Source organism: Centrocercus urophasianus, unplaced genomic scaffold, assembly GCF_019232065.1.
Source record: "Centrocercus urophasianus isolate 14NV4802_14NV808 unplaced genomic scaffold, USGS_Curo_1.0 seq_21, whole genome shotgun sequence".
NCBI classification, from domain to species: domain Eukaryota; kingdom Metazoa; phylum Chordata; class Aves; order Galliformes; family Phasianidae; genus Centrocercus; species Centrocercus urophasianus.
Window position 1 is genome coordinate 8,137,634 of NW_024884767.1, and position 26,665 is coordinate 8,164,298.

The 26,665-nt window shown below is 39.2% G+C and overlaps 1 protein-coding gene across 2 annotated transcripts in view; it reads right to left on the minus strand.

Moving 5' to 3' along the window:
- Positions 1-23,443, minus strand: part of GAK (cyclin G associated kinase) — a 67,358-nt gene extending 43,915 nt beyond the window's left edge. For both annotated transcript variants that reach the window (XM_042822935.1, XM_042822934.1), the window contains exons 1-10: positions 23,154-23,443; positions 16,689-16,750; positions 12,841-12,900; positions 10,392-10,506; positions 9,833-9,975; positions 7,046-7,171; positions 5,901-5,990; positions 2,613-2,748; positions 1,889-2,001; positions 1,185-1,296 (exon numbers count right to left, since the gene is read on the minus strand). In XM_042822935.1, coding sequence (XP_042678869.1) covers positions 1,185-1,296; positions 1,889-2,001; positions 2,613-2,748; positions 5,901-5,990; positions 7,046-7,171; positions 9,833-9,975; positions 10,392-10,506; positions 12,841-12,900; positions 16,689-16,750; positions 23,154-23,295 — 1,099 coding nt within the window. In that variant the 5' untranslated portion in view covers positions 23,296-23,443. The remainder of the gene's footprint in view (positions 1-1,184; positions 1,297-1,888; positions 2,002-2,612; positions 2,749-5,900; positions 5,991-7,045; positions 7,172-9,832; positions 9,976-10,391; positions 10,507-12,840; positions 12,901-16,688; positions 16,751-23,153) is intronic.
- Positions 23,444-26,665: the final 3,222 nt, after the last annotated feature.

Here is a 26,665-nt window from a genome sequence, read left to right on the forward strand (position 1 = left end):
CACCTTCACAGTGAAGACAACTTCCCCTATGCTCGTATGGAACTTCCTGTGTTCCAGTTTGTGCCCACTGCACCTTGTTCTGTCACCGGGCTCAGCTGAAAAGAGCGTTCCTACTAGGAAGGCATATTTTCCACAGCAATTTATATGCAGATGAAATTGTTGCAATAAATATTACCCAACTTTCCTCTTGAGCTTTAATGCCTTCTTACTGTCAATTCAGTATAAGTAATAAAAACAAGAAGAAGTGAATACAATATGAAATATTCCATGGCTGTGTTTTACCTTAATCATAATGTTAAGCTCCAAATTCACATGAAATATATGAAAAGGTGGTTGCTGAGACTGCTTTTTATTACAAAATCAAATGCAAGCAAGCCAATCCAGCTTTCATTTTCTTTACTACACTAAACGCAAGTATTTACAACAAAATGAACCCTATAATACTTACATTTCTAGAAAGAACATGCCAGCTTTTAAATCATCTTGGAAGCATGTTTTGGTTGAGTCAAGTACATACTGTTAGTTTAACTACTGTTTTTCTTCAGATGATGCCACAGCTTCTTCTCACCACTGAATTTTTTTGGCTCAACCCAGCACAATTGTTTCTTAGTTAGCTGGGCTCAAGCCAGCACCAGCAATGGCTGTCTCTGAATATAATGACTGTAGTGTCAGTAAACTGCTCAGCGACTTCCACCACATGTACTAAAGTTTTCACTACAGCACTTCTCAAAGGATTTTCAGCAGTTAAATCTTAAGCTCTCACTTTTCAGTGAACACAAATATCATATGTCTCACTGAATTGGAAAGTTTAGTTTATAGTGAATTCTTTTTACTCTTTTTTTTTTTTTTTTTTTGCTATAATTCTTACAGCTCATTTGATCAGCCACTGTCATAAAAAACTTTAGTTCATCCCAAATTCCTCCCCATCTACAGGTTAATAACACATTTTGGCTTCCATTATTTTACAAAGAAAACTAAATTTTATTTTCCCAGCAACAAACTATTTGTGTTAGCAACATACAACCAAACTCTAAGGATAAAGAAAACAAAAGCTTAGAAAGACCAATAATAGACCAATAAAGACCAATAGTCGGTATTTGTGCAAAATGTTTAAAATACCTAAATTCTTTCCCCAAATGCAAAATATGCAATTGGTGCACTGACACACCTTTTTTTGCACATACCTGCATTGTACATATTGTTGAGCTGTCCTGCAGGCTTGGAGCTCTGTGAAACAGAGGTCACAGATATTCGAGGCTGAGCATTGTTTCCATAGCCTCCATTTTGTTCCAAGAGCTGTGGAGATTAATAACCACTGAAGATTTTCTTCTTCGTTTAGCCAACTCATAAAAATCAACTAACAAAGTGTAACTTGGTGAGAACAACCACGCAACCAATTTCTTAGGCTCAGGAGAAAGCCAGGCAGCTCAACTACGCTACTCATACTCAGTTTCACTGTAGTCTAAATAAAGCATCAAACAAGAGACACTCCAGAGAGCGTCCTTGCAAGAGGGTTTAAGTTAATGAAGACAGAGCCTTCACGTATTGGAGTTTCTTGTGCACGTTAATTATGATTGAATACAGCATGTTGAACAGAACACTTGCCTACTAAAGAATGATTTAGGAACAAGACATTTTCATCAACACGCAGTAAGAATTGCAACTAGTTTATTTTAATGTCATGTAAATTCTGTGTTGTTGGTTTTTTTAAGTGTGTTTTTTAAAGGCTACATTTAAGTCATACAGATCTATTCAGTTTCAAAAGAAGGCAGTGTGAAGTTTTCGAAAGACTGAGAAATGGAGGGCCTGCACTGACATTTATTTCTAAGCTCACATCAGATAAGTAATGAGACCTACTCAATAATACTCTTTCATAAGATTCCGTTACCTCCGTGATGGGGGATTTAGGATTCACATTCCTAGCTGCTGCAATCTCCTGCAGCTGATTCACAAGTTCAGTGATTGACAATCTCTCCTCTGGGTTCACCTTCAAAGTGGAGCCTAAAAAACATGGTTCAGACAATGTAACAGATGTCCTTCTGAGGCCTTCTTCCAGCAGAGGTAACTTCTTCACTGCAGCCTCAAATATACAGAACAGTGTACAGCAAATACTAAACTCATACAAAAGTATCACTGTTTTAAGAAGTAACCTTCAAGAAATACCTTTAGGGTTAAGAATACATCACAGAACATACTTCAGGGGTGCATTCATAAACAACCTCAAAAGTAATGCTGTATTTAATATTGTTGGAGCTGGAATCATATTTCCAGCGCTGCAACTGAAGGTTTTGGTAAACTATTTAAACGCTAAGGGAAAAGGAATTTCTAAAGCAAATTCAAAGAAATGAGTCAAAACACTTGTCATTCCTACAACATGCCTCAAGCCCAAAGCATGATAGGTGACAACTCTCAAGTACAGAAGTTTAATTTGAAGGCTTGCTTTGTCTTTAATTATGGATCAAAATTTTGAATAAAATGAGAAGTTGTAATAGTTATCCTTTTCACTATAGAGTACTTAATTAGAAGTCAGTAAGATTTAATTCCTAGAAATATAATGCAAGCACAAAGTTGCATCAATAAAAACACTAAACTAAATAACGTCATAAACTTACGGATGAGATCATGAAATACAGAGTAGCGGGTGTCGTTCTGTGGAATGGAGTATTTTCCATTGACTATGCGAAGTTTAGCTCCATCTTCAAAGGGATGCTGTCTAAAGCATAGCAGGTACAGGATACAGCCCAAAGCCTAAAAAGAGATAAAGGCAGAAGTATTTAATTTAGGCAGCAATAATTAAAACTGAATTTCAGATTGTGATTAGGCTTCCTAGTACTGCTTGCAAATCACAGGTTTCAATCATCAACCGTTGACTCATGGAACCCTTTACATATTTGCAGTACTTTCAAGATCAGCTTCAGACTCCTTCTGAAATAGTCTTGGTGTTACTCTGAGGAGAGAAACAGTGAAACATTCACTTGACTTGTCCGTTAGAGCACTCCTACTACCAAAGTTGCCTCTAAATAAGATTGTGATTTATTTTTTCCCCTTCAGTACAGTTTTCAGATGTAAGAATTCTCGTATTGATATGCTTTTAAAAATCATACGTCCATTTTACAAATTTTGCCACATATAACAAAGAGAATACTTGAAACATTGAGCATGTTCAAGAATCGTAGAATCATTATGGTTGGAAAAGATCTCCAAGATCATCTAAGTCCAACCCTGCACCTACCACTAATCTTGCCCACAAAACTATGTCTCTAAGTACCATATCTACAAGTTTCTTGAACACCTCCAGGGACGGTGACTCAATCACCTCCATGGGCAGCCTATTGCAATGCCTCTAGTACTCTTTTTGATAAGACTTTTTTTAATTTTCAATCTGAACCTCCCCTGGTACAACTTGAGGGCATTCCCTCTAGTGTGATCACTTATCTGGCAGAAGAAGCCAACCTCCTCCTTTTAGACAGCTGTGGAGTGCAATAGCATCTCCCCTGAGCACCCTCTTCTTCAGACTCAACAATCCCAGTTCCCTCAGCCAATCTCATAGGGCTTCACTGCCCTTTCTTTCACACCTAACAAATTCAAAGTAGTCTGGCAGGCAAAAAAGAAACATAGACTGAGTGGGGGGGAAAAAAAAAAAAAAAAGCCTTGTAATTACCTCACCATAGCAAGTCTTAAATCTCACAACAAAGGCATCCTGACTCACTCGAAAGGAAGAAAGCTCACTGAACCTGGGGACACTGCCATTAATTAATACTGACTCTCAGCAGAAAGAAGTGCCACAAATTGAAAAGAGGAAATAGTAAAAGAAAATGATTTCCTTCAGTGAAGTTGTTTTATTTGGTTGGTTTTGTTTTGTGATGGGTTTTTGTTTGGTTTGGTCATTTTTTGGAGGGGAAACAAATTTTCTGAAACAAATCAAGATACTGTTATTTACTATTTACTATTATTTAATTATCCCTCAGACCGCTTCAGGAAATAAGAGATACTTTAAAATTACTATAAAAATAAAATACTATAAAAATAAAATTATACAACCTTTATTATATAAAGGTTTTATACTATAGTTGCATGAATAAAAGAGTCCAAAACAAATTCTGAAAAAAAAAAAAAAAAAAACAACTTATGAAAACTACAGATATTAAAAAAGCAAGACCTGGAAGATGCCTTACACATCCTAGAAAAGTCTCCTAGCAGAACCAGAGTTTGAAACTTTACTCCTTAGTAAGGAGCCCACTCACATTTCCAAAAGCTTTACTAACGGAAACATACAAAACAGCTTGCAAGCAAAGGATAATTTCAACACAGAAAAATATTTATGACAAGACTCATTTCTGTAGAATCAAGTTTAATTTCAGTTCAAGAAATGACATTAAATAAGTGCAATTAATACCTGCCTCAACTTTTAATTCCTTTCTAGTTAATGTGTTTATTTTCAGAAAATCTCCAGACTTCAGTAGGAAATACACACACACACACACACACACACACACACACAAAAAAAAAAAAAAAAAAAAAAAAAACACCCAAAAAAAAAAACAAAAAAAAAAAAAAAAAAAAAAAACAGACTGAGCCTGAAAACATAACCTACTAAGTACCTAATCACAATCCATGTAGCTGGTAACTAATACTTCTTCCACACTATTGTTTTAAGCACAGCATTTCTTCTGCCTTCATGCTTTTAAGCTCACACTATAAGTAACCATGAATGTTACCATACCTACATGCTTCTTCCTTGGAAAAGCTATCATTCAGCTCGCTAACAACAAACTACAGATCAGTCACACTTTGAGACAGCTATATGATACTGCAAAATTCAGTGCACGTTTTCACTGAAACCAGAATGCAAAGATAAAAAAAAACAACAACACAGAACAAGTTCCAAAGAGATCATGATAAATGCAACAGACCTTCCAAAGACACAGTAGAAGACAACCAGCATGTTAATACCAACAGATTCAGTTAATTTAAACAAAAGAAATGCATCTGCTCTTTTCAGTAAGGCTTTTGTTAATCGATGTTCTTGCTGTGTTTAATTGGATGTAATCTTAGTTGAGATTGTCAGCTTTTAAGGCATGTGAAATGACCAAGTTGTCAGAAAAGCTTTTGTTTGTTTTTTCACCTGGTACATAAAAAAATAAATCACTGATGGATAAGATGTTAAATCTTAAGCTAAGAAACTGAATGAAGTTCTGAAATGCCAGCTGAAATCTGAAGAGCCTGTTACTACAATTTCTCAGTTTGACTTCTGACACATGCCAGATACAGATACAGTTGAAGAACTTGACACTATATCTTTAAAAAGACATCCAATAAACTAAAAGATTCCTAAATGCAAAGTTACTGGGTAGTATCTCTGTACTGCAGCAGTATTGCATAACTAGAATGTAAAAGATTTAAGACTTACAACAGCTTTTTCAGTGAACATTGACAGTTCATGTTCTTTGCTACACAAAACATGAACAATCCAACTTTATTGATATCTTAACTACACAGATGCAAAACCTAGATGTAATCAGTTTTAAAACAATTTTTTAAAATAGGTTGTCCAAGGATTACATGCATAGCATAAAAAGAAAATTCAAATTAAAAGAATCTTAAAGACTTCATACCAGTAAGTTCCCCCAAAGCAATAGTTCTATGGAATATAGAAGAAAGTTAATTATTGCTTTTCACAGTGGAAGACAAGCTAGAACTGTGGGGGAAAAAAAAAACAAAACACATGAATTCAATATCTCACTACTTGAATATTTCAATACATTGTTCACGCTACTTAAATTGGTTCTGACGAACAGTTTAACCCACACTTATTTTGTGTTTTTTACAAAAGTGAAATACAAACTGCAAACCAGTTTAATTATGAGCCCAAGCCACTATGATACAAAAGAATTTCTTACCCAAATGTCCTGCTTTTCACTGATTGGAAAATTAGAATATAAATCTATCATCTCTGGCGTCCTGTACATCGGTGTTGTATTCCTGGTGATCTGCAGAAGATAGAATCTCTTGAAGCAGAAACCTGAACAAACTCTAACGACATTCAGCAAAGGAAACAGAAAGCTATCTATTCTGTGTGGACAGTTCATTTTGAAATTTCAGACTTGTCAACTGTCAACGAAGACACCATTAACTGAGTCATGGACTAGTCACAAGGGCTTTCATAGAACAACGGGTAAAGATTGAAGGACTCAGAATAAAACTAATCTTCAAGAATCTTTCCATAACACAGAAGATTTAAAATGGAGATGAACACAAATCAAGAAAATCAGCAACAAAACAGGAAGTGAATTCATGCTCCAGTACATATGTCTTGTTTCCTCATCACACTTACTGACAGCATATAGACAAAATCAAATATTTACATGTGTTACAAGGATCCACTGAGATAAGACTTTTTTTTTTTTTTTTTTTTTTTTTTTTTTTTTTTTTTTTTTTTTTTGCATACACTATATAAAGCAATGGTACATAATTACCTTTCCTTCTCTGGAAACCAATGGATTACTCTACAAAGGCAAAGGTTTCCAAAACAGTGGAAGGTTAAAAGAGGCATGATATCAGAGGTTGTATTCATGAATTTTAAATGCCAGTGTATTTCATCATACTTAAAGTCTAAGACCAGTTGATGGATTATATTGGATTTACCAGCATTACTCTCGCCTCAAAGCTAAGAACAAGTGCACTTTGGAAAAACCAAACGCATGTTTAACATCATCACTGTAGTTCTGGGAGCAGAGCAATACTGCCTGTTTTTAAGGGACAGACAACGTTCAACACCCTGTTTTGACTGCAATTAGAAGAAACTCTTTTAATCTGGTATTCCCCTATCAGATTACAGAATGGACACTACTCGAGCTGAAGCAGTGGTTACAGGCAGCTAGAGAAAACAAGCAGTGTTAACTGCAAGCCAGTTAAAATGAACTCCAGCAACATAAATAGCCCTACAAGAATCTTCACTTGTCCTAGAAGTTACACAAACTAAGAGCAGATTACTAACAGAAAATGAAGTCTACTGTCAACATCAACAACGATAAGATATTCTTACCTCTTCTTCAACCAGTGCTCTCTTTTGTGCAGACCAGCTGTAGTCAGGATAATAAGCTACTGTTGTAGCACTACCAAAGTCACAAAGTTTAATCGTTCCTTGGTTACTAATAAGCAAGTTCTCCACCTTAAAAAAAGAGGTAGAACAAAATGAAAATACCTCTTTTTGAAGGGTAAAACACGTGATTCAAATATCAAATCATGTGTTTGCATATACACACGCAAAAATATTTCACTACAGTCTATTTCTTTGCTCACAAGTAAATAAAAATTTCAAACAACAATAAGTTCAATGTATGTGGCAGCAATACAGACAATCTTTAGGAGGAATCATGAAACAAGTGATCCAAATAACTAATGGACATCCACGGAACAGGAAATAAACCCAAGGGGAAAAAAAACACATATTAGTGTCAGAGAATAGATTAGCACTTCCAAGAGGCCACTTGTATATGCAGCATCTTGGAATCCAAACGTTTTCATCTATAAAACTGAACACTGTTAATGCTATTGTAGTGGAACAATGGTTAGGACCACTGTAGATTAAAAAAAAAAAAAAGTAATAGAAAAGAAACGGGCTGCAAGGAGATGCCTAGAAAGATGCAGCCATGACTTTTTGAGGAAACAGAAACCAGCTATTTGAGAACTATGTGCTGCCTGAACATTTAACTGGCCCTTTTCTTCTTAGTAATCCAGCTGCTTTAGATGGCTCTGTGAAACTGGGATGAAAATTAGAAGAGAATAGAAGAGTGGGTCCAGAGTAGGTGTATTATAAGGTCACAACAACAAAAGAGCTGGAAAAGAACTTGCATTTCTACATAAAGACAAGAAAGGGAATGCATGCGCCTTTTAATTTTTCCAACATTAAAGTACCAAACTTCAGATAGCCAGATCTGGCTTCCCTTTCCCCACTGACACTACTACATTTCTGGATGTCCTTCCTCAACACCTCAGCTTTCAGAACTATCCTTTCTCAGATGTGCTCCTTCTTCCACCATAAAGTCATTTTTGACTACCCCCAGGATTATGCTGAGCTGGTTGTATCTATCTCAACAAGTAAACTGAATTATTTTCTGTCAAAAAACATCTCCTTGCTTCTCTGCACAATATGAAGGGCAGGCGATGACAAGAGGTAATGGCTTCAAACTAAAAGATGGAGATTTAGATGAAATGTTAAGAAGAAATTCTTTACTCAGGGAATGGTGAAGCACTGGCACAGGCTGCCCAGAGTAGCTGTGGATGCCTCATACTCAGGGGGTGTACAAGGGCAGATTGGATGGTGCTTTGAGCAACGTGATCTACCAAAAGGTATCCCTGCCCAAGACAGTGAGGTCAAAATTAGAAGTTCGTTAAGTTCTCTTCCAATTCAAACCATTCCTTGATTCTGTGATTCAATATCAAACATACCTTAAATAATAGAAGGAGTTATAGTATCACCGAAGGAAAAAAATTAAAAAAACAAATTCAGGCTTTTGTGAGCTTATGTCTTGTTCTGTGCTTTGAAGTTTGCTAGTAATTTAGAATATTTCAGCTGGTTATTATGGTCTCTGCTACACAGACTAGCTGTCAAGTTCAAGTTCTGATAATTGAAATATCAGATAAACACTGACAGCTTATCAATCACACTAGCTTGGAATTTTTCCAAAGCAGAAACTACCTGGATTTTTACAATGCTGTACACACCCATTCTAAGTGCAAAGGTATTCAGACAAAAATGAATGGACAAAGAAGAGAAGAACACCAAGAACACAGAAAGTGACATTTCTATATGAAGTTGAACTTTAAGCTGTACTGCAGAAACTTCACTAATACCCTAATACTTTTGGTCCAAATAATCTAGAAAACCTCCTTGGATTCCAGCTTCTCTCCTAAAAAACACACTGCCATCACAGACCTCATTTGAAAGTAAGGTCAAAACTTTGATCTACAATTTTTTTTTATGCTGCTGACTGCTTTCCAGAAAACACAGCATAGCTAAGTGAACTCTATCTGATACTTGATTATACAGGTCCTTGCCCAACTATCAACTAACTTGGGTCTAATTAAGGTCCCAACATCTATCATTTCCTCTTGCTCTACAGCCTCTAATACAAAGCCAACAGGAAATAAAACTGTTGCCTCTTTCTATTTTATATCTGACAAGATAATCTCTTGATTAAAAAAACTGGTCAAACATAGCACTGGCTCAGCTATAAAACAGTTGAGATAAAAAAAGCATTTCTCACAGAGGTAAAAAAAAATTCATATTTATTAGTAACTACTAATAATACTTTTAGAGAGAAAATAGGTACCTTCTCTGTTCATAGACATAAAAGACTTCAGCAAAGTATACAAAATTTTATTCTACAAAGTATTACCAAAGAAGTTTAATGCAGACTTGGTTAAAATCTCTTACTTAAGATTACCTACAAGACTGCTTGCCAGCACTGAGCAATTTTCCTTAGCAAAACTACAAATCATACTATAACTCTAGTTACTTTTTAATCAAAAAACCACCTCTAGTTCAACTTCATCAGCAAACCATGTTGTGTGACATCTGTCATCTTATTTAGGCTGAGTACAATAAGTACTAACACCACATACACAAGAAAAAATGCTTAAAAAGATAAAAGTATTTTGGTGAAGATCTTCATTATACAGTAATGTCAGCAACACAATCCATCTAAACACTATATGCACACACATGCACATATACATACTTTCAAGATTGCCCACTGTAGTCAATCAACAGCCTAAACACCAGCTTTACAGGCTCTTTCTGCTATTTAAAAACTCTGTATTTAAATACCTTTAAATCTCTATGGATAATAGGTGGCTTCTGTTTATGCATATGCTGCACTGCTCGGCAGGTCTGATAAAAGATCTTCAGAACTGTGTCACAGGAGATTGGCCCTTTGGGTTCCACTTTCTTTAAGAATTCCACCAGTTGTCCTGGAGAAAAATCAAACAAATTCACATAAGCACATGCAAAATACCATACATCCTGAAAGCTTGTCACGTATAGAGAAACTCTCATCAACAAAGAAGACTTAAAGTATTGAGTTGTAGACAGATATTCTGAAAGTGACAAACCCATGAAGGCTGCCAAAGAAAACAACACTCCCAGGAAATACTCTCCTGCTGTCCCTTCCATGACTAGTCTCAAATACTAAGATGTTCACAGTTATTACATATTTATGATAAAATTTAATTCCCTGAAAGAACATAATGGTCCAGTTATGAAGGTGAACACTAGTTTCATCTGATTAACTTTAAGAGGGTTTTCAGAACTTCCATGCTCTGAAGTAACCTGTGAAAAACAGCTTTAAAAAACAACATGCAGTGCTAAGAAAAGAAATAATATTTACCTTTACACAACTCTGTAAGCAGAAGGAACTCTCCTTGTCCTGTGTCTGATTCTTCTTTCCCTATAGATGCAGCAGAGCAGAACTGGACAATGTTGGGGTGACCTGAAAGTTTTTTCTAGAGACAAAGTGTTCAAGGAAGAAAACTGCCAAGATAGTTTTGTATACAGCAGTTCACAGGCAACTCATTTGAAATGTTAGCTCAACCCAGATATCATTATAGCTGGACTTACAGTACTCAGCAGAACAAGTAAATTCATGTCCAACTGCAGAAACTGACTTCAAGGCAAGCCATTAAGGTAACATGCAAGAAGTTAAAATAAAACATTTCAAAAATACCCTTGTGATTAAGGCTGCAAGGAAACTAGACTTTGTAACACATCTAAGTATTTCTCTTTCTTTTCAACAATGACTGTAAGACATCAACGCATGGGTCAGAAACACTGCTGCTCTAGCTAGCTGATCTAGAAATACCTATTGCATCAAACCCTGCCTTTTCACAGAAAGTTGCTCCCAAAGTTATGCCTCCTGTTTATTTCAATGGAAGTGGCAACAAAGAGCACAATATTTCACAGAGCAAATTCTCAGCTACAAAATAATTTTTCAGAAGTCATCACCATTTGTCATCACATGCCAGCAATAAAAACGAGCTTGCATGCCACACTGCAAAAATCTGCACCAGTGGAGATGGCCCCCTGCCAAAACACACCACCACCAAAGCTTCACTGCATGACATCCAATGTTTGGTCTCCATAAACATTCAGCAAGCATTGATGAATGTCAGCAGGTACCCCTTTTTCCTCAAGAAATTCAAAGACACCACTCCACCCACACTCTCTTGTCAGACTGCCCCTCTTGCCAGCTGTCACACAGCAATGACATCTAATGGAACATCAGAGAGAAAGTTCTACTGTCACATTGCTAACAGCCACTTCTGATGCCACGGACCCACAGCACGCAATAGGAAGCATTACTTCCAGAGCAGCCCTCATAACTTCACAATGCTTAATTCAAAGACAGCACAATAAACTTCACTAATAAACAAAAGTAAAAAAAAAAAAAAAAAAAAAAAAAAAAAAAAGAATCTTAATTCAAACTACAGCCTTCATTTTTTCACTAGTTGCTCAAAAATTTAAATTATCAGTTTTTAATGTATGGTAAAGGGAAAAAAAACATATAAGTGAGCTCAAGGGAGGTTTACACACATCATGCCCATATGGGTTGGTCCTGCGTGCACTACATTAGCCAAACACTGAGAACTACACCCATATGACTAACAGTGTTTACAAGCTGCATTCACCACATCTAGAAAAAAGAAAAAAAGATGACCTAAGAGCAACAAACGTGTAAAACAAAGGACAAGATGAATTCACCATTTAGAATGAACACAAATTTTTTTTTTTCTTAATCTTTTTTTTTTTTTTTTTTTTTTTTTTTTTTTTTAAATCATGTTTCTTTTCAGATCTCTCTGCTCAGAGCTGTAGGAAGTACTTTCATTTCAGTTGTATCTCAAAGCGAGCAACTGTTAGCCCTATTAAAATATTTACACAACATGATCAAGTAAGCTGTGAAAAGACATCCAAAGCATTATAAGTTATTCCTGGAAAGATGTAATCAGAGCAGCTAGAAAACACACAGAATTAGGATATTCAGTACTTGAATGTACCGTGTTTAAGGTTTTGATAAATACTGATAACCACACAAAAACATCTGAACAGCTTAAGATCAGTGGTTTTGCTTGCTAATCCTATTGCAATTGAATACTCAGTGGTAGCCAAAAAACAGGAGCATTAATACAGTTATTCAATCACTCTTGAAACAAACAAAGGGTCTTAGAGTAGATGCTGGGGTGTAAGTCCTGACTTTACTTAAAGCCAAACACTGAAAGCGTTATTTTGACATTAAAACACAAGATAACATGACACATTACTAGTTGACATCACAAAGTGAAAACTGTCGAACACACTGACAGTACAGCTTCTGCTTTCTGCTGCATATAACTCTTCCAAAATTCCTTTCCAGATACTTAGTACTATTTTTAAAACCAAGTGTATCGGAGGCAGAAACTATATGTAAAAGCAACATTCTGAGTCATCCCCTCCCCCCCCAAAAAAACCAACCAGTAAATCCAGTGCATATGAGAGAAGTCTCATTAAGATTTGAATATCATTTTAAATAAAGCCCTAATGAGAAATATTATTTTCTGGTAGACAAAGTGCATGACAAAGTCTACAGCGGCTACTAAAACCACCCGCACACATTAAATTTCTGCAGTTTGAGGAACTGAGCTTGCTGGAATGTCACCATCAGGTTCATCCCAGACCGAAACTCTTGTCTTCCTTAAATGTCAGTGCCCCTAAGCAGCGTAAGGCATGGTAGAAATCTGTGGACAGTCTCTTAGAAATGTTTGATAATTAAATCAAAACATTTAAATACGTTCAGAAAAGGATACCATAAAACAAACTTCCTGAATGATAGCTTTGTTCTTTTCTTCCTCATTGGATAACAACCGCTGTCAGAAAACAGAATATTTTGAAAAATGTATGTATTAAAACTTACAGAAAAGTAACACACTGATTTTACATACTTTTTTTAGAACACAAAGTATCAGACAGTCAAAAAGCCTGAAGGAAATGCAACAGGACAGTAGGCAAAATATTACTGCACTGGGACAGACTACTACAAATGTAATGTTCAGTTTTCCAACCATTTGTTCTGTTAATGCCTAGGGACAAGTGAGCAGTGCTAACCTCTGCCACTTAGAAAGGAACTGCTCTGAGTTATCTGTTGTATGAAGCATTCAAGTCTCCTGGTTCCATCATTATGCACTTTACAAATAAAGATATAACTTCTGTATCAAATCTTTTAAAAACAGCCTTTACCCCACTCCATCAAAACTTCTCCAAACATGCAGCCCAGCTTCTAGGTACCTGAGTAATGAGTAACAAAATCCAACATCGCTACTTTTAATATTATTTTGATTTGAAATCAACATTTGAACAGGATCAATCTGAGCATTTGTTAATAGTTCCACAAAGAGAAAGTACAGTTGCCTTCTGTGTGAAGTAGACAGATTGAAAAAGGCTGTCACTGAGAAACAGCTGTGACCAGGTTGAGAACTTGTGAGCTAAAATTAGGAACCCAATCAATAAAAGACATCTAGCAGTCAGGCTCTACTACAGGCTGGTTGATCAAGTGGAGCCTATTGACAAGGCTGTTACTTCAGCTACAAGAAGCACTGAGCTCACAGGCTCTCATCCTGATGGGGGGATTTCAGTCTCTCAGACATGTGCTGAGAAAACAACACTGAGCTACAAACAATCCAGAAGACTCCCAGAATCCAATGGGAATAAATTCCTGGTCCAGGTATTGGACAGATCCACCAGAGGTGAAGCATTACTAGATCTGGTGTTCACCAGTGCAGAGGAAAACATCAAAAGAGGTTAAGGCTGAAGGCAGCCTGGGCTGCAGCTACCATGCCCTGGTCAAGTTCATGATCTTGAGGAATGCAAGCATGGCAAAGAGCAGAGTTAGGACCCTGAACTTCAGAAGAGGAAACTTCAGGCTGTTTGAGGAATTACTGGATGGGGTCTGCAGGGAAATTCTCCTTAGGGAGGATGGATTTAGAAATGGAACAGAGCTGGCAGTTGCTTAAGATTTCTGACAGCACAACAGCTAACCATCTCTCAGAAAAAGAAATCAGGTAGAGGAAGTAGGAAACCAGCAAGACTGAGCAAAGACTACTGGTCAAAATGAGGAAAAAGAGGGAAATATATAGACAGTGGAAGCAGGGTGGCCTGGGAAGAACACAGCAGTGCCATCCACACATGCAGAAATGGGATAATGAAAGCCAAGGTGAGTGTGGAACCGAACTTGGTGAAGGATGTGAAAAATGTCAATAATGGATTCCACAAGTACATCGGTCAGAAGAGAAAGACCAAGGACAGTGTACCCTCTCTGATAAATGACCAGAGAGAACTGGCAACAACAGACACGGAGAACGCTCAGATACTCAACCAGTTCTTTGCCTCAGACTTCACTGAGGACCAAGCTTCCCATGCCTCTCATGTACCTGAACCTCTAAGCATGGACTGGGGGAACACAATCATTGTCACTGTAAAAAAATTTCAGGCTGGCTGATGAGACTGAATGTGCCTATGTCTGTGGGGCCACATGACAATGCATCCCAGGGCTCTGAATGAACAAGAGCACATATTAAGGCATACACAAGGTGAAGAAGTGATCTGTAACAGATGATATGGTTTCACTGCAGACGATTCTGCTTGTCAGCCTTCTACAAGAGAGTAACAGTATCAATGGACAAAAGAAGAACAAATGATGCCATCACTGTGGACTTCCGCAAGACTTTTGACACAGTCCCACATACATACTCATCTCTGAGTTGGAAGAATATAGATTTGAAACTGGACGGAGAAGCAACTGTTGGATGGTCATAGCTTGAGGTTCATAGCCAGAGGTCAATGGCTCCATGGGCAGGTGGAAGCCAGTGACTAGTGATGTCCATCAGGGATCCTGCTGATTCGTGCTGATGCCCTGTAACATCTTTATCAGTGACATAGATGATGGGATTGAGTGCACCCTCAGCAAGTTTGCTAATGACACCCAGCTGAGTGATGCAGTCGCTAAACAGAAGGAAAGGATGCCACCCAGAGGGAACCAAACAGCCTTAAGAAGCAATTCTACGTGAATGCAAGGAATTTTAACTAAGCGAAGTGCAAAGTGCTGCATCTTACTGGGGGCAGCCCCAGACATGAGTACAGACTGCAAGAAGAACAGATTGAGAGCAGCCCTGTGGGGAAGAACCTGGGAATCCGGCAGACAAAAACCTGGACATGAGCCTGTGGCCCAGCCTCAGTCTTTCAGGCCACATCAAAAGAGGACTGGGCAGGGAAAGTGACTACACCCCTCTAGTCTGTCCTCATGAGGACCCACCTGGAGTACTGCGTCAAAGACCAATGCCCCGAAAATAAAAGAGATATAGAGTTATTGGAGCAGGTTCAGAGAAGGGCCACAAAGATGACCAGGGAGCTGGAGCACCACTCTTACACAAGAGAGACTGTGAGAGATGAGCTTGTTTAGCTGGGAGAAACGAAGGCTCTGGGGAGACATCATTACAGCCTTTTGAGACAGTACTTGAAGGCAGCTTATAAGCAGGAGACATATCAACCTTTCATATGGGAACAGTGATAACAATAGAACAAAGAATGGCTTTGCATTAAAAGAGGGGAAGTTTAGATGTTAGGAAAACTTTTTTTCCTAAAAGGGTCCTGAGAAAGTGAAACATGCTGCCCAAATAAGTTGTGAACACCCCAGCCCTGGAGGCATTCAAGGCCAGACTGGATAGCACCACAGGCATCACGATCTAGTAGCTGGCATCCCTGCCTACTGGAAAGTTGGAACTCTATCATCCTTAAGGCCCTTTCCAACCAAAGTCGTTCAATGAATTTCATTATATTTAAATGGGGGACTATTTCTATATGACATTTTGAACACACAAACTGCACATGTACTGCAGTAACAAAATATGTTACTGAAGCCAAATTGCATGCTTATGGTCACAAATTTTGTTATTCTAGGATGTGGTACGAAAATGGAGCAAATTCTTCTTAGTGATGTAATGCCAACTTACTACTCTCACCTCTTATACTATTTTTTTTCCTCTTCTCCCCAAGACATCCTTTTTTTTATTTAGCTAGACCATTCCAGGCCATTTTGTAGTAATCACAAACAACTACTCTGTTTTTAAAAAAATGTATGATAATAAGGTAAACGGCTTTACTTTATTGTTCTCTCCATAATACTTGTTTTTAAGCTATCACATTATTCTAGGCCTTCAGAACTTGAGAATCCAGATGAATCTGAGAAACATTCAGTTGAAAATTCAATGAATAGATCAAAATGCGGAGGTCTAAACCATTTTTAGTATTTTAATACGAAAATATTCTAGTATCTTCCACTAGGCAACTAGGCAAGATCCTTTCTAACTATGCAACCGAATCCTCAAAAGCAGAGCCATGAACATCTAGAATAAATTGAGATAAGCAGCACTACTACTTAATAGATCAATTCTTGTCATTGGTATTTCAGCGTAAAAATGCAAGGTCCTAAGAGCAATGATGTTTCTAAATATGGGTACACTGCAGAGCAAACAGCACTAGGTTTCATCCTGGGTTTATCCAAATGACTTCTTCAACAGACTACGTCAAGAATCAGCAGTCATTATAAAGCATTAAGCAAAGACAGACTTTGCAAACCTGCAGTGAAGCAAATTCACTTTACCTTTAAAGCGTAATCTTTGCCACTTCCAAGATCTTGAGCTTCATAGACAAACGCAAAACCACCTGCAAGACAACAACACCAAGTCATTGATTTTCAGCTCTCGGGTAAGCCAATTTTTTATTTGAACAGACACAACACATGGAAATAGAAGCTCTTTTGAATCTAAGAAATAAACACATTGTTTGGGACCAACAGTATATGTAAACTACATATCAGAGCTGAAATATTCTTGGCAGTACTTGCTTTCTTTTGCACATGTCAAAGCCACACCAACTTGGTTACTGTCCTCTATTTTGTCAGTCTGCATATGTAGATCTTTATTTTTTTTTAAAGCACGCATATATAAAACCAAGATTCAATTCAAATTTAAAAATTTTCACTAAACAACTGTTTGTGGAAGTGTTTTTTGTTTGGTTTCTGTTAGCCTTTCCATAGAAAGGCAACAATGAAAGGAGAAAATTTTACAAGATACTTTTTAAAAGATGTGGGATATAAATTGGTACAGTCATAGTACTGCTCATTACCTTTTCTCTGCCCATGAGATAGACTCATACGAGGCCAGAGTTATTTGTGCAATTCAGTGAGATAAAGGCTTTTAAAGAAGAATCTCAGAAAGTGTCACGTGGGAATCAGTCACTAGGTTCTCTTCTCTTACACAACACCCAGATGTCACCACCCACACATTTCCTGTTACCTTGCCACTAGCATCAACAGCAGGATCTGCATGAATGACAGGCATCTAGATATCGTGTTTTCTTTAGAGAGATTCCATATAGAACCAGCAAAAACAAAACATCCCAATAACAAACAGAAAAAGCAACACACTACAGAAGAGTCAGATCATCAGTGATACCTGAGATGACAGCAGCCCTTGCTAGAGTCAGTCCTGCCATACACCACTCATGTTTGTACTGCGTTTACCATTTCCTTCAATTCATTTTCTAACAGCAGTTTTGCTGCATTCTGTAGTAGTAGTGCCAGCATTCCTAATGCCCCCAGTATGAGTGTTCTGGTTAACAATTACAAACACGCACCTCCATACGGGTGCAGGGGATAAAGCACACCATCTGTATACCACAGATGGAAATACACAACACCACAGAGAGTATTCTTCAGACAGCTATCTGAAACAATATTGCTCCTTTTTGAATAGGAACATTTGCAAGAAAACCACAATTCTGCATGGCACTGATCAGCTATAACTATCAATAACAGACTTCACAGCACTGGCAAAGCAAGCAAGATAACCTGGTCATCCTCGGAATGAAACTCAAGTGTTGAGAAGCCACAACTTTTGATTAGACTTCCTAATCAAATCCCTTCTCATGCTTGAGAGGTATGACCCATGTTCAAAGACCAAAGCTCCAAGTGAGCTGCAAGCACCAGTAACAATCAGTGCACACATGAGCACCAGTCACCATGCCCCAGCAGCATGGCCTCCATGTCCTTGTTCTTTTCACAACACACAGACCTCTTACATGGAAGTACCATTAGCCCTACAGAACTTAGTTTTCACACACATACTTTAGCATTTTTCTGGTTTTATTCTATTAACTCCAGAAATTCAATGCTGAAAAACAGATATTTTAGATTACTAAGTTGGGATACACTTATCTTCAGCATGGTAAGTCAGAGTATTTTAAAAAAAGATACCAAAACACTGATAGAGGACTATTTTGTATATGATTTATCTCACAGAAGAAAAAGACTCTAATTTACTTAAAGATTAATTTTCCCGTACTGTGATCTCTGCTCCAGAAAAATTTCAAGATGAAAAAGAACACTTTGATAATTTATTATTTAACCCATGAAACAAGACAGCAGTTTTCAAGTTAACATTTCACTGCTAATGAAATACTCCTAGGAAGATTTTATTATGCACTGAGACGCAATTGGAATTACTAGTGAATTTGTCAATTGATCTTTAACACACTGTGAGAGCCCTTAGAAGCACTGCCTAATTACTTAACATAAAACTTGCAGAAATTTATCTGTACAAACTTAGGAGACACTGAAAAATATCAGTTTATGTTTAGTGGATCAACTCAAGCTTCTGCTTACTGCTAGAAAGCAACTTGAAGTTCTCTACACTTGATATATTTTTACTTCGTCAACAAAATAGGAAACAATTTATGAACTCTTGTAACTGTTTCTGCTACCCCATCACACTCACCACAAACTGCTTTTACAAAATAAACTCACTAGAAATACTGAAGGAATAAGATTATATTTAAACAGTGCATAATTTTTAAGTACATAAGCAGTTTTGTCAACATCTTACATTAACTCTGAAATTGTCATCCCATCTTTCAGACACAGGCTCTAAAAAGTAAAGGTATTTTATTACGTACTCATTCAGCACAGAGCAAGTGTGCCTCTCCCTCTTCAGTTATAATGAATAATACTAATACAATACTGAAGCCAATTTAATTTACCCTCTCCTTGCAGTAGCATTCCTGGACAGAATAAAGGAATGACACCAAAACAAGTTCCTGTAATTCACTGATGGTCTGACATTGACAGTTTCTCAAATAATATTTTGACAGCCCAGTGAGCAGGTTTTATTATTCCTACAGGACAGGTGGAGACAATAAAATTTCCCTATTCATCACCACTGAATGTCACTATTAACAAGCAAACAAGCACAAGGCTTACTGTAAGTGATTCTTTCTCCTAGACAGGGAAAATGGACAGCCAGCAACACCCAGCATTTAGAAAACAAACTTGCAGTGTTACTACACAAATATGCCAACTTTCAGGACTGAGAATTAAGACACTAATTTCTGAGGACTACCATTTAGCCTGCTCCAATCACCTAATGCCAACCACTCTTACAAGGTCAAATATGCAGGTGTGTCGATAGCTGAACCAGCCACAACAGCCTGAGTTCCTCAGCTATCTCATACAGAATGATACAGGAAGTTGAGCATTCCTGAACAAAGGAGAAGGACACTTAACACAGTAAAACTCAAAGACAACAGAAAGCATCAGAAGACATCTGCCACATGTAATTGGACTACATGCATCCAGACTGCCTGGTAAGAACATATGTTCATGCAGTGACGGAAACAAGTACAAAATACTGAGACTGGTGAGTGATGCGTGGGCATATGAAAGATGTAGCCCACATGAAAGCAAATAAGATACTACCATATTAGTCAAAGTAACCAACCAGTCATGTAATCAATATCTAGTTAAGTAGAATTTCATGGCAGTATGAGACTTAACTGGCAGACCCCAAAGAACCATAACAAGCACTGAAACCAGAACCACGTGAAGGGCAAGAAGAGAGTAAACGTAAAGGCACTGACTCACTTCCTCTAAAATTACTTAGCCACAATTAACTATTGAAATGTTGAAGTAGAAAACATAGAGGCTAACCAGTTCCTTCAAGTTAGTTTACTATTAAAAGCAAATGTCTGATCTGAGAGATGGCATGAAGGAAAACATGGGGGAAGAAGCAGAAGAGAGCAAAGGTGATTCCGAACAAGAGAAGATCGGTAGCTGAAAAGAAATAAAGAGCAACTCAAGTACACAGTGTGGAGCTAGTAACAGCGATGGAAATTTATAAAGATTATTTTTATTTATGAAGATTATTAACTTTAATATAGATTGTGAAATAAATCATCAACCTGCTACTAACCTAAGGATTGAAGAAAGTCTTCTGCTCTGGATCATTTTAACAGGGAGGATGACAAAGATACTGACTGACCTACCTCCCTCAAGGTGAAAATCATGGTGTGGTTGAAGTAAGAGCAAGTGGAGATTCCAAAACTAGTCACAGGAGCAGCCTGAACAATGTCACAGGAGACACTGAGTTTGAGCAGAAAATGGATAGGCTCATAGATGCAAAGCAGAAGCTTCAACTCAACGGCCAGTGTGGCAGTGGCACAGGCTGCCCAGAGAAGCTGTGGCAGCACATACCATGGGCTCAGACCCACTCCTGCTGCAGCATTTCTGCAGAACAGATAGGAAAGCACACTTACGTGAATTGTATAACTAGTGTCTTGGTTTACAGTGTGGGCGCACATACATTTACACCAGTGCAGACAGGTAGCACAATATTGAGCTGGAAAGAGCTGCAAGGTGCAAGAACAGCCAAATTAACCCCTGCCACATCATATTCCATAATGCTAACCCAAAGGCTCCACTCACACCAATGAAAAGCAAAGGAAATTGTACTGCCTTACAGAAAAGGTAATCTCCACACATCTCCTATCCAGATACATTTCACCGCAGATTTGAAATGTAAATTCTGAAAGCCCCACTTGAATTTCCGCTGTGGAATCTGCCATGAAAACTCATTTAAAAGGAAAAGACTTTCAATGTGTTTAGCACTAGAGGGGCTGCTCTTAAGCCACAGATATGCATTTCTGAGAAATCATCAAGCCCAAGGCTCAGGGTGAGTTGAAAAGTTCAATTTCTGCAACAAATCATACTAAATCCAATACACAAACATTCCTGATCTAACTCTAAAAACAGCAGAAGATAATGGAACACTTAGTCCACCACATGTAAGTTTCCTACTGAAAAATCGTTGATTTTTTTTTGTGCATGATGGTTTTTCTTCCTTTGTTTTTATGTTGGTTATTGCTGGTTGTTTGTTTTGAGAAAGTGATTAACAAAGCAAGACTCTTGCAACAAATGACACATACAAATTGTCCCCAGAAGACATCCAGGTGTCAGCACAAGTTCACTATTGCAATCTGCAGTTGCATGAATACTGAATATACCAAAAGATTGTTTTAGCACTGCTGTGTTGGGTAGAAAGTCTTACCTCTTAGCACACACAAGCTGTTAAGAGTGGTTTCAGTCAGTGAAAGGGAAGGTAAAACCTTTAATACCAAGGCAAACAAGGAACACCAGAAACTGGTGACAACGCATGTCATGAGGGTTAGACTCAAAGCACATCTCTATATGCTTGAAATCATCTAACCGGCATCTCTACTCCAACATTTTAGAAGGTGAGCTGCTGCTCAAGTATGAAATACTTGCTTCAGAACCAAGAATTAAATATTTCTCTTGACAGTACCTGCCTGGCCAGCTTTTCCTTTGCTGTTCCTTTGCTCAATCCTAAAAAAACAGCAACATAATGGGCAAAGTTCATGAATTATGTATAAATTATAACAAATTTCCCATTTTTCATCTCAAGACAAGAGATCTCAACATTCTTCTGGTTGAAGACAAAAAAAACTCCTCTGAAAATAAGCATATGATCCTAATTTCTACTAAAATCTAATTAGCGCGCGCACACACACACACACACCAAACACTGTATCCATCTCAGAATAGGCTACCAAGCAGTGTGCTACAATGTCTATCCAAAAATTTTCACTGAAAGTGAAAACTGCCCCCAAAGAAGCCCAGTGCAAGGTAGTTGTGTCTGCAGACTTTCCTGTACTTCTACTCCCTTCTTGTTGGCAAAACCTTGAGACTGTTGATACATCTGCATTCAAGGAAATTCCAAGCCTTCCACTTTTGACTGCAGAAATTCTCTTTCAGAAGTTACATGCTTTCATTTCCTCCCTGACCACAGGGTCCTAAGCGATGTGTCCTGCATTCTGCATAGCAAACATTACCAAAACCTCACATTTCACGCTGCAATAACACAATGGTCTTCGAGGCCAGCTAGCTGGTCCGAAATCACTAATGCAGTTTTACAAGCTTATGGAATCATCAAGGTTGGAAAAGACCTCCAAGATTACTTAGTCCAGCTGTCCACCATCGTTGGCCACCACACCATATCCCTATGGATCATTCAGGGGGAAGCTCTTTACTATGTGAGTAGTGAGGTGCTGGAACAGGCTGCCCAGAGAGGCTGTGGATGCCCCGTCCCCATAAGTGTTCAAAGCCAGATTGGATGGGGCCTCGGGCAGCCTGGTCTGGTGTTACATGCGGAGGTTGGTGGCCCTGCCTGTGTCAGGGTGGTTTGAGATTCCTGATCTTTGAGGTCCCTTCCAACCCGGGCCATTCTGTGATCACAACCGTGTGATTCTTGAACAACTCCACAGATAATGACTCCACCACCCCCACTGGGCAACCACATCACCCCTGCCAGGGTTAGGTCGGGTGGCAGTCAGGGAAAGGATCTGCACCAGAGGGCGGTGGGAACGGGCTGCACAGTGCAGCGGGCACGGCCCCGAGTTGCTGGTGCTCAGGGGGCATTTGGACACCGTTCATAGGGTTGGATTCTGGGGGGGTACAGTGCGGAGTCGACAGTGCTGATCCCCGTGCGTCCTTTCCAGCTCAGCTCCTGCGCTTTCACTCCAGTACCGTGACAAGGCGCTGGCTCCACAAGGCACGAGGAAACGACGGCACCGGCAGCCCCCGCCCCAGCCAGCCGCTGCCGAACACCGCCCGCCCGCGGCTGGCCCCGCAGCTGGGGGCAGCAGCCCGCGGGAAGGCCTCCCGCAGCGCAGCGCAGCGCGGCCCCGCCCGGCCGCCGCCATCGCGTCCCGGGCTTACCCTCCGCGATGATCCGCCTGATGCGCAGCTTCATCTCGCCCATCTCCACCGTCTGCCCTACGAAGTCGTTCTGATCGCGGCTGGCGGCCCCCAGGGTGCCGGGGCCCGCCAGAAAGTCCAGGGCGGACTGGAGAAGCGACATGGCTCCGCCTAGCTTCGGCCCGCGCTTCCCGGGCAGCACCGGGGGAGAAGGAGTAGGGAGGAGAGAGGTGGGTGCGGGGGGCTCCGCCGAGCTACCGACCGCGGCGTGGGACGGCCTCCTCAGCCACCGTACCCTCAGCTCCGGTCTGCTTCCGGGAACGCTACGTCACTTTTGACCTCACGCCGCCACCTCCCTCCTGCCGCCCCTCGGCCCGGCGCGCCGTGCGGTCGGACACGCCCTCTCTCTGGAAGCCGCGCCCCTTCTGTAAAAGCCACGCCCCCCGGGTGAAGATCGCTTTGCCGCCCTTGGCGGCAGTTGGGTTTGGGGTCTGTGCAGTGAGGCTGCTTGCTAGTGGGAGGAGCGCTGGAAGCCACAATGTCTCCTCCGAAAGTCCTGTCCTCACTTCCTGTCTGCTGCCTTCAGTAGCTATCGCTGATGCAGTCACAGTCGTCATCAAGTTCCTTGGGGGCTCAGATAGCTGTGCTGGTTCTGTCCCGTGTTGATGATGAGTAATAAGGTGGTATTTCTCAGTCAGCCTCCACAAACTGACGACTTGCTGTTCTTCACGTAGGAATTATAGAACCATAGAGCAACCCAAGTTGGAAGGAACCTACAGTGACCACTGTTTGCAGCCCCTGGCTCTGCACAGCGCCACCCAAAACTCAAAACATACATCTGAGAGCGGTGCCCAAATGCGCCTTGAATTCACTGAGCTCAGGGCCGCAGCCACTGCCTTGTGCAGCCCGTTCCATGCCCACCACCCGCCGGTGCAGACCCTTTCCCTGACCCCCACCCGACTTTCCCCGATGTAGTTCCATGCCTTTAATTTGCACTTATGGGTAAAGTACAGCTGCATGGCTGTGATGCTGTGCTTCCTTCACTGAGCTGTAATGCCTTAGTAATCAAGAAGTGTGGTCTTAAGCAGTAGCAGATGTGCAGTGAGATTGCAATCTTTTTTATCTTTTACTGAAGAAAAAATAATGTTTATTAAAGTTGGATTATATGGAGAATTTCCTTCTATTTGTAACAGAAGTCAGCTGCTGTTTTTGATTCGACCTCTAGGTAAACAATCTCTTTTACTGTTATAAATCATACCACTATCAGCACTTCGAAAACAGCAGACTCTGTATTGACATCAGGAGCATCCTACCTTCAGTCTGTTTTTGTTTGTGACTTCTTCAGATTTGTTTTTCAGGCAAAGGCTGGAATTATTTGAGACTAGCAGACACTGTTAGGCTTACTACACCATGCCGTTCAACACATTTTGCCCTTGTCCTAACTTAACCTGCACATTCCTCTTTTAAGAATCATTCACATAAGGCCCCCACTGGAAAAGGAACAGGATCTTTGTGAGGAACCAGAGATTCAATTCTTCTGCACATAAAGGTTTGGATTTTGTTAGCATCTTTCTGATTCCCAGAAGAAGAACTGCATCAGAAGGGGAACATGAAACAACTGGAGTTTAGACTTTAGCTTAAATGAAAATTGAGACTTCTTCCTTATCTTCAGTAACAGACTGAATGACCCAGGCTAGAGTGACCTCCTTTCTTTTTTCTTCTTCTGCCAACTCTCTTTAACAGTTCCTGATGGATTCTCAACTAAGTGTCATGTTCACCCCAGCACAAAAGGCACAGCTCAAAAACTTGAAGAAACCACTGACAAAACAGCAGACGTATTTCTTTCAGCAGCAGTACAGGCGCATGCCTGTTTGAAATGCCCTTAGAATCTTGCCTAAGTCTTGGTTCCCTGTCAATATGTATGTGCATCTTTGAAGTATAAAAAATAGCAAATTGATTTTATTTAAACTTTCATTTTGTACTACATCATCTGGAAAAGTAATTTGATGTGGCTATTGAGAAAGGATCTTAGCACAAGAAGTAAACAACTCAAAATTTCAGTGAAAAAATTGCATGCAAATAGGCACCAAGCATGACATCTACATTACATGACAGATTCCATTGGGAATTTGTTATAAGAAAGATTGCAGGAAAGTAACCATTTTGCAAGTAAAAGAGTTATAAGGAGAAAAAAAAAAAAAAAAAAAAGTAGGGTAAGAAGCAAGAATGCTACACTTGGAAAAGTCAGGATAGATTTCACATCCCCAGCTACTACAGATATGCTAGGAGAGGTTTGTCTTAGGTAAGGTTTTCCTAGACAAAAGTTGGAAAGAATGACAGTGTAATATCTCACTTCCCATCTTTCTGTTCAGCTGAGTTGACAAGCAGACTACGAAGTAGGACAGGGTTTGGAGTATGTGCAACTGTTTCAAAAAATCTCTGCAGTAATGAAGTTGTTTTTTTGTTTTTGGGGTTTTTTTTCGGTATAATGTGTAATACTTCAATTTTAACAGTACTTGGCCAAAAAGATTAACATCTCATTTGTTATTTACACATCTTGAGAGTCTTCTGGATGTTTTCATTGAAAGTTGATAAAGGCAGTAAGGCCTGCCTGTTTTTATGTTGGCATCCTGGAAAGCAAAAGAAAACAAGGCTAACTTGCATGCCAGTTCTGACAAACAGAACGGACTGCTACAGGACTGTTGAGATCCTGATGAGAAAGTTATGCTCTTGTCTTCCTATTTTTATTCTCATCCACTCCTCTTCCTTCTACAGCCTCACCCAGAGGAAGCCAAGAGTACTTAGACCAAAAGTCTTGGATGGGGAAGGTAGTAAAGAAGAGATTTCCTTTTTGACCTATCGTAAGGTCAAGGCAGTGGAGAGCTATAAATTGAGGTATTATTAAATGACAAGTTTGTTCTGTTTAATAGCATTTAGTAATGATACGCACTTCTATTTCCATATCAGTAATTGCTTTCAGCTCATTAGGAATTAAATGAATTAAAGAGTAATGAATAAGCATTCCATTTTGCATCTTTCTGTAGCATTTAAAAGAAATACAGCTAGCAAAATGAGATACATAATGTCTGCATGGACCTAGATAAGATTTATTAGGCTGAGCTCAGCTTGTATTTTTTGATGCAGTAGCTCTCATGAAATACTCTGAAAGCATGAGTCATTAAGCTAATTCTGACACAAAGCAAACAGAACAGGTTTTGACCTTTCTTAGTATTAATGTCTGCATTTCGCCTGCAGAAACACTTCATCTCTTCTGAGATGAGAAAGACAGGCACTTTCATAGCTGGGCTGGCACTTCTGTTTTGTTCTGTAGTTGGCTTGTCTAAGTTTGAGTGAAACTATGCCTTTTTGAAAGCTTTAGGCTTAATTCTGCCTCAGGGACTCTCATAAAAGCCATTAGATTTTGGAAGTGGACATCTAAATTCATTATTTGATTTATTTTTTCCCTAGAACAGCAACTAATACCTCTACATGTTATACTGTATGTTATACTCAAATAATTTTACAGTAACATG